This window comes from Salmo salar, chromosome 01 (genome assembly GCF_965601325.2).
Source record: "Salmo salar chromosome 01, fSalSal1, whole genome shotgun sequence".
Classification (NCBI taxonomy): Eukaryota; Metazoa; Chordata; class Actinopteri; order Salmoniformes; family Salmonidae; genus Salmo; species Salmo salar.
Genome location: NC_138291.1, coordinates 148915001 through 148924276, shown reverse-complemented (window position 1 = coordinate 148924276; position 9276 = coordinate 148915001). Strand labels below are relative to the sequence as shown.

The 9276-nt window shown below is 38.2% G+C and overlaps 1 protein-coding gene across 2 annotated transcripts in view; it reads left to right on the top strand.

The window, feature by feature from the left end:
- The first annotated feature begins 303 nt into the window (after window positions 1-303).
- LOC106565434 (stomatin) overlaps window positions 304-9276 on the top strand; it is a 20728-nt gene continuing 11755 nt past the window's right edge. Inside the window, exons 1-2 of one of the 2 annotated variants that reach the window (XM_014132574.3) lie at window positions 304-459; window positions 3313-3422. In XM_014132574.3, the coding sequence (XP_013988049.1) occupies window positions 396-459; window positions 3313-3422 (174 nt within the window). In that variant the 5' untranslated portion in view covers window positions 304-395. Of the gene's footprint in view, window positions 460-3312; window positions 3423-6329; window positions 7096-9276 lie in introns of those variants that run through there. The other variant, XM_014132583.3, reaches the window with a different exon arrangement.

Genomic DNA, 9276 nt, shown 5'->3' with positions numbered 1-9276 from the left:
GCATGTGACATTAAATTTGAAACTTGATATATAAAACCCTCCTGATTTTTCTGTGTGTAAAACCCAAATGAGGGGCCGAAGCGCTTCAATCATGTTTTCTTTTAGCAACTGTCCTCCAAGAGTTGCCAACTAATGCAGCTGGGTCATTTTCCTTTTCAGCAAGCCACATTATCGGGCTACATCATTTGTTGTTATAAAGCCACGTCCTCATGGATTTTTTTTGTGTGTGCTTGACCCAGTAGGGGGTGACAAAGTGCATGAAAATGAAGAAAGATATAGCAGTACATCCCCCCAGAGGACGTCTTATCTCGTGACACAAACACGCTCATTTTCATCAACACACATACTCGACTGAAACGACAGTACTGAGATCAGTGACTGAACTGTATTTTACAATGGAGGAAGACGGCAAAGAAACCATTTCAATTAGAGAGAGTAAAAGACGGGAACGTCAAGCAGGTAGGCCTAATCCAGTTTATTTACTTAAGTCTGCTGATATGGTTATTTTCATAGACAAAATATCTACATTTGGTCAAATCAACACATGACCAAAGAAAGCAGTGTAACAGAGACCCACCCTACAAAACACCGTTGTGGTGTGCGACGCACGCATTCTTATAACAATGTATCAGACATAATGGTTAACTTACGTTTTTGCCACATTACATTTTTGCATTCAATACAGTTTGCCTGCAGTGTTGGGCAGTTGCCTTGTTAGGCTATTTGCCAGATCAAATTCAGAATTCAGTGTTATAGTTAATATCATAGCCCAGCCTGGTCTCGTAGACTAGACTTAACATAGTAAACGTAAATCTGCAAAACTCAAATTAGTATGTATGGTGTTCACCCATAAAATTATTATTTCATTCAATGTTTACGTTTGCATCAGAAAAACAATAGTCCAAACCCTATGTCTCTACCATATACGGTTCAAAAGTTACAGGCGGATCACTCTAAGAATTTAGGATGATTTTGAGTGAATAGAATGTCATTACGGAAGTGGTCGCTTAAGTGATAATGCCAGAGAAGCCTGTGTTTGGAGGATATATTGACACGGGTGTTGTTAAACTGTGCCAATATATCCTCCAAACACCTGCTTTATCACTTTTATACAACGGGTTACCAACATATTCAAATAATGATTGACATATTTTCATAAAATGTTATTTTGATTAATTTATTCATATTATTTCATCCTTCCACAAGAAACAAAACAAATCTATGGTTGCTACCCAAGCCGTCTGGTCGTTTGTTCTATTGGTTCAGTTGCCAGAGACACGACCCAGTCGTTCGTTCTAAATGTTCCATTGCCATATTGGCTGGCAACATTTTTATCCCTTGCTTGTTCAGGTTTAGGGTTAATTAGGCATTTCTGAATTTAATTCAATTCAAGAATTTTATTGGAATTAAAGAGCAATTTGCAACTGGGCGATTCCATGCCAGCGGGAGCGGAAAATATTTTTGGGTATCTCAGATTGTTCTGGGAATTCTCACATAGAAACTTAATTGGGAGGAAGGATGTTTGAAATGGTTTTTACATTTGTATCAAAAAACATTGAGACAATCATGATGACTGTGGCCATTTTAGAACCTTTTTAGACCTATTCCTTACAGGATGCATGTAGTCAGTTGTACAACTGAATGCATTCAACTGAAATGTGTGTTCTGCATTTAATCCAACCCCTCTGAATCAGAGAGGTGCGGGGGTCTGCCATCATCGACATCCACGTCTTCGGCGCCCAGGAACAGTGGGTTAACTGCCTTGCTTAGGGGCAGAACAACAGATTTTAACCTTGTCAGCTCGGGGATTCGATCCAGCAAACTTTCGGTTACTGGCCCAACACTCTAACCATTAGGCTTCCTGCGCCCCAAGACCCCATGATCTGTGATCTGTACATGATACAGACAACCATTTGGTATCCTTATACTCATTATAGTGTGCTCTAAAATATGGAGTATGTCACATTAATTTACTCAACATTAAACATATTAATATGAATATTTCCAAACTACCCTTTTGATTTAGTTAATTTTAAGACATATTATTTGGATCAATATACTCTACATGTACATCACATTTCCAAAGTGGGGTTTCTGCTAATTCTGGAGGTATGACCAATTTTATGGTCATCAACAGTGAATGGGAAAATGGATTCGAAGGGAACCCCCTTTGCTTGTGACTTAAGGAATGTGCAATCCTAAAAGAGTGCTGTGATTGGTTAATGACCTATAATGTTAATTTCTATGTATAAAATGGGTCATATCATTCAAAGAACCAGAGAGCACACTCCTGAATTGACATGTATATTGTTACAAATAATGTTTAAAAATAAGCTAAATCAAAAAGGGTAGTTGAGATTTTATTTTTAATATTGAATAAATGAATGTGAAAATGTGTATTTCAGAATCTAGACATGCTCCATATTTGAGAGAACGCTATAAGGATCATAATGACACCAAGTTGTTGTCTGTATCATGTACGGTTCACAGATCATAGGGTCTTACAGGAGACATAGGTCTAAAAAGGTTCAAAAATTGCAACTTTCATCATGATTTGCCCCCCAAAAATGGTGATACAAATGTAAAAAACATGTTAAACATCCTTCCTCCCATTGAAGCTCCTATGTGAGAATTATCAGATCAATTTGAGATACCCAAAATATTCTCCGCTCCCATTGGCGTGAAATCACTCCACTCAATTCAGAATTGACCCAACCCTGCTATAGTAGTGGTGTACCCCCCTCATGTTAATGCCAAGGCTTGTAATGTTACTATTGTGAATCTTCTGAATATTAGATAGCTAACTAGGTAGGTTTAATTCAACAAGTAAAGCTTTAGGGCTGTTTGCATTAACCAAATTTAATTTGAACAGTTGCTCAGTGGATAGACTTAATCTCTTCTAGACTGTTTATTTTCATCCTAATCTAACAATAACCTGATTGATTAATTGTTGTGGTAGGTGGTTCAGAGTGTGAATCTTGGGAAAGGTTACTGTGATATCCCAGTCATCTGGATTGGATGCTTCGCTGGTTGCTAATTTGAGGCACATGCATATCTGGGTATTACCAGTAGTTCTAAAACAATTTTCAGCCTAATTGTTTGTAGCCTAGGTATCTGATGCACAATTTCAGCTACATAGGCTAGACTTGGCAGATCACAGAAGAATATGGATGAAACATTTTGAAGAATGACGCTACCAGAAATGCATGATGTGGAAGGGGCTGCTCTTGGGTTGGCTGGGATGTGAGAATGTACATTTTCTGTTTGCAGTTATATTTCACGCTGTTGGTATGTTTTTGTATTGTCTTTCAGCCTTGGAGAGCCCAGATATTGGTGTTGGCTTATGTGGGTGGATCATAGTCGGATTATCCATCCTTCTGATGCTCGCGACTCTGCCTATCTCCATATGGATGTGTATTAAGGTACGGTCATTACCTATACATCTACACAAGCTGGATGGTCTGTGAACTGAGAACTGGTTAGGGGTGTCATTTGCGTGAGTCAATTTATTCTGTGAATTGATCGCGAACCATCATGCCTCGTTGCCCATCTAAATGGCCTTTCTCTCCTACTCGTGATGCAGCGCCATCCGTCAAGGTTGTATTGTTAGATATTTACACGCTTTAAACTAGGAACATATAGAAAAGGAACTGCCAGATGGGTCATAATGGCCTAGAAGTAAAGCCGCAATGGGAGCCAAATTTGAAATGGAATACATTGAATACTTGGAGCATGGTGGAAAGAGAACATGATTTAAATGGACTGTATTTTTGGAAGGGCTGGGTCACCATTCATGTAATACATAAAATATTTACATCTCATGGTATTGGGAAGCTGCTTCATAGCTTTTTAGCTTCATAGCTATTCTTGGCAGCCCTGGTGTGAAGGGGAGGAATGGCAGAGCAGACCATCATATAACCCTAAATATTTTTATGTGCATCTTGGAATTACAATTTAAGAGGACCAGTGCTTCTATAGTGAAAGAAAATCTCACATCTGTGCCATTTGGGAGCGATGTGGTTAGACTAACCTACATATCGTTGTTTCCTCTTCAGAGGGCAACAGTGGCGTGTATTCATGGATGCCAAGGGAAGCCAGGCTACCCAAAATATTTGACCAAGATCACTTATCTTTTGTCTTTGTGTTTTCATAATTTCCCTTCAATTCACAAGTGGCTGAGTCTCAACGGATAAATAATCTGAGCGAGGGAAACAGCGGCCCTATGTCTCAGTATGTGTAGTCCATGTATCTGACGCTGTCTGGAAAAAAGAGTATGACATGTTGCCACCGTAGCATTTGATTGATTGATTGATGCCAGCAAGCATTTTGTCTCCCTTGATTAAAAAAAGTATAAAATTATTAGCCAATCAGCGTTGAGTTGAGCTCAACTGTGGGTTGTCCAGGCACCGTAAAATGCCCCCCAGGGGAGGCCTTCACACCAATCAAATCACATCTAAAGCAAAATGTAATTCTTAGAAAAACGTGTCTGTTTCTAGTCTGCTTGTGTTGTTGTCCTGCAGTAGCTAGCTTGCTAAATTGGGCCTTTCCTAAGCCATTGATTTGAGATGGTGATTTGGACTTTTCGTTTTGACTAACAGTATCGATACAGGCCAATGATTATGATGGCGATTCTGATCTAACCATAAAGTCATATATTGTTCCACTGGCCTAAGATGATTCATTCAATAAGGTCAATATGTAGCCTAGATGTAAAGTTGGTTTTACAGTCACACATTCGGACATTCAACAGGCATTCATCAGGCATTCATCAGGCATTCAACAGGCATTCATCAGGCATTCAACAGGCATTCATCAGGCATTCAACAGGCATTCATCAGGCATTCAACAGGCATTCATCAGGCATTCATCAGGCATTCATCAGGCATTCATCAGGCATTCAACAGGCATTCAACAGGCATTCAACAGGCATTCATCAGGCATTCAACAGGCATTCAACAGGCATTCAACAGGCATTCAACAGGCATTCATCAGGCATTCATCAGGCATTCATCAGGCATTCAACAGGCATTCGCCAAAAGCCATTTAAGTAATTAATTGATTGTCACAAAAATAAAAATAGATATGGAAATGTCTAGAATACTTTTACAACATTTGTTTTGAATAAAAATTCCAGTTTTGATAAGATGGAAATACATAAAATCTTTCAAATGCAATTTAAATCTTTATAAATCAATAAATAATTCAGTTTGTCACAGAAACATCAAACTAGGTATGATATATTCTATAAGTGTCTAGCATACTTTTACAATATTTTGCTTTGAGTAAACATTCCAGTTTTGATTTGATAGAAATACATACAATCTACAGATGCCATTTAAAGCGGTATAAATCAATAACTGATTCACCGTTTGTCACAGAATCATCAAACTAGGTATAATTTATTCAGTAAATGTCTAGTATACTTTTACAACCTTTGATTTGAGTAAACATTCCACTTCTGATTCGATAGAAACACATAACCTCTATAAAATGCCATTTAAAGCTATATAAATCAATAACGTTTTCACTGATTATGACAGAATCATCAAGCTAGGTATGATTTATTCTATAAATGTCTAGCATACATTTACAACCTTTGTTTTGAGTAAAAATTCCAGTTTTGATTAGATAGAGGGCATGTAGTCCGTCTAGAGGGCATGTGGTCAAACTTCTAACGAGTCTGTTATACCCTATTAGAAGGGGCCTGGCATAAAATTCTGCATCTTCAGTCATATTAAATTAGATTACAGGAAAAAACTACGGGATGAAGGGGACAGGCTTGACTAACAAAGAAGACAGGTGGATGGATCAAGAGGACCAAGAGGATCAACATGAACATTCCACAGTGGAGATAAGGAAAACTAAGAGTGAACCATAACACACACTACCATTCAAAAGTTTGGGGTCACATAGAAATGTCCTTGTTTTTGAAAGAAAAGCTATTTTGTTGTCCATTAAATAACATCAAATTGATCAGAAATACAGTGTAGACATTGCTAATGTTGTAAATCTCTATTGTAGCTGGAAACGGCTGATTTTTTATGGAGTATCTACATAGGCGTACAGAGGCCCATTATCAGCAAACATCACTCCTGGGTTCCAATGGCACGTTGTGTTAGGTAATCCAAGTTTATCATTTTAAAAGGCTAATTAATCATTAGAAAACCCTTTTGCAAATATGTTAGCACAGCTGAAAACTGATGTTCAGTTTAAGAAGCAATAAAACTAGCTTTCTTTAGACTAGTTGAGTATCTGGAACATCAGCATTTGTGGGTTCGATTACAGGCTCAAAATGGCCAGAAACAAAGAACTTTGTTATGAAACTCGTCAGTCTATTCTTGTTCTGAGAAACTCCGGGATGCTGGCCTTCTAGGCAGAGTTGCAAAGAAAAAGCCATATCTCTGTCCAGTGTCTGTGTTCTTTTGCCCATCTTAATATTTTATTTTTATTGGCCAGTCTGAGATATGGCTTTTTCTTTGCAACTCTGCCTAGAAGTCCAGCATCCACATCCATATTGGAGGTTTTATGTATTTCTATCAAATCCAAAATGTAATTTCTACTCAAAGCAAAGGTTGTAAAAGTATACTAGACATTTATAGAATAAATCATACCTATTTTGATGATTATGTCATAATCAGTGAACACGTTATTGATTTATACAGATTTAAATGTCATTTTATAGATTTTATGTATTTCTATCAAATCAAAACTGTAATTTGTATTCAAAACAAAGGTTGTAAATGTATGCTTGACTTTTATAGAATAATTCATATCTAGTTTGATGATTCTGTGACAAACGGTGAATTAGTTATTGATTTTTACATTTGTAAATGGCCTTTGCCGAATGTCTGTTGAATGTCTGAATGTATGAATATAAAACCAAATTTACCTCGGTCCTAGATGTAGCCTAGTACGCTCACGTTGACTATCTTGCAAACTTAGCTGGTTCATTGTTGCCCATGCCAGGAAGTTAGGCCAGCAAGCATTTTAGTTTAGTAGCCTATGACAACAAAAACTAAAAGCGTACTGTATGACAGAGCCATAGACCGTTTTGCCAACATGAAAGAGAGAATGGAATTAGCGTTCACAATTAGGGTGAGTCAAATGTTTTTATTCGTACGCACATACACACAGACAAATCTGTACCATGGATAGTCACGTGAAATTTAGCATCATTGATTGGACTAAATTGTCTTTAAGTTAGTTTTCACTGTATTATAGCCTAGTTGATTTAATGATGTTTAAATGTTTAAGTTTAAATTGTGCCTGTGGTAACTCTGTGGTTCTAAGTCAGTAGCTGTTTATAGAAAACATTAACTTGCTGGACTATGCTGTTGGTCATGTAACTGTTTGTTACATGCAATATTTGCTTTGTGGACTTCGGACAGATGTTGTTCTCTGGGTCTGTGATGATACAAACTAATGTGTAATTTAATTTATTCCGCCACTGTGTGACTGTTGTCTCTGCCTTATTGTATATCACGGTGGTGTATTAATGATTGGGTTATAGAGCAAACAACACAATTATCACAACCTAGGTTGTAATATGGCTTTTTTACTGACTTGGCTTGGCTTCCCCAGTGATTTTACCCAGCGCCAGTTCTGAATGTTGAGGAGGCAAATATAGACAGGTGTGTGCCTTTCCAAATCATATCCAATTAATTGAATTTACCACAGGTGGACTCCGATCAAGTGGTAGAAACATCTCCAGGATGATCAATGGAAACAGGAGGCACCTGAGCTCAATTTCGAGTCTCATAGCAAAGGGTCTGAATACTTATGTAAATAACATATTTCAGTTTTTTTATTTTTAATACATTTGCAAAAATCTAAAGAAAAACCTGTTATCGCTTTGTCATTATTGGGTATTGTGTGTAGATTGATGAGAATTTTTATATTTAATACATTTTAGAATAAGGCTGTAATGTAACAAAATATGGAAAAAGTCAAGGGGTCTGAATACTTTTCGACCCCCACAGTTGAAAGTGCATGTCAGAGCAGAAACTATTCCATGATGTTCAAGGGACTGTCCGTATCTCTGAGAGAGAATTCTAATGAGGCACATATCTGGGGAAGTATATAAAACAATTTCTAGAGTGTTGAAAGTTTCCAAGAGCACAGTGGTGTCCATCATTGGGAATTGGCCAGACAGAAGCGACTCCCGAGAAAAAGGCACAGGACTGCACACCTGGAGTTTGCAAAAAGGCATGTGAAAGATTCTGAGAGCATAAGGCAAAAGATTCTATGGTCTGATGAGACAATTTAACTATTTAGCCTGAATGCAAAGCGGTATGTCTGAAGAGAACCAGGCACAGCTCATCACCCGTCTAACACCATCCATACCGTGAAGCATGGTGGCGACAGCATCATGTTATGGGGATGCTTTTCAGCAGCAGGGACTAAAAGATTAGCAAGGATAGAGGGAACAATGAATGGAGCCAAACATAGGCAAATCCTTGATGAGAACCTGCTTCAGAGTGCAAACAACCTTAGACTGGGGGGCGAAGATTTACTTTCCAACAGGACAATGACCCCAAGCATACAGCCAAAGCAATGCTAGAATGGCTTCAGAACAAGAATGTGAAAGTCATTGAGTGGCCCAGCCATGGCCCAGACTTGAATTCCATTGACAATTTGTGGAAAGACTTGATGATTGATGTTCATCGCTGCTCCCCCATCTAACTTAAGAGTTTTTGAGAATGTCTGCAAGGATGCTAATGTACTTGTCCTCTTGCTCAGTTGTGCACCGGGGCCTCCCACTCCTCTTTCTATTCTGGTTAGAGCCAGTTTGTGCTGTTCTGTGAAGGGAGTAGTACACAGCGTTGTGTGAGATCTTCAGTTTCTTGGCAATTTCTCGCATAGAATAGCCTTCCTCAGAACAAGAATAGACTGACGAGTTTCAGAACAAAGTTCTTTGTTCTGGCCATTTTGAGCCTGTAATCAAACCCACAAATGCTGATGCTCCAGATATTCAACTAGTCTAAAGAAGGCTAGTTTTATTGCTTCTTTAATCAGGACATTAGTTTTCAGCTGTGCTAACATAATTGCAAAAGGGTATTCTAATGATTAATTAGCCTTTTAAAATGATAAACTTGGATTAGCTAACACAACGTGCCATTGGAACCCAGGAGTGATGGTTGCTGATAATGGGCCTCTGTACTAGAGGATGACCGATTTAATCGGCTTGGCCGATTAATTAGGTCCAATTTCAAGTTTTCATAACAATCGGTAATCAGCCTTTTTGGATACCGATTATGGCAGATTACATTGCAATCC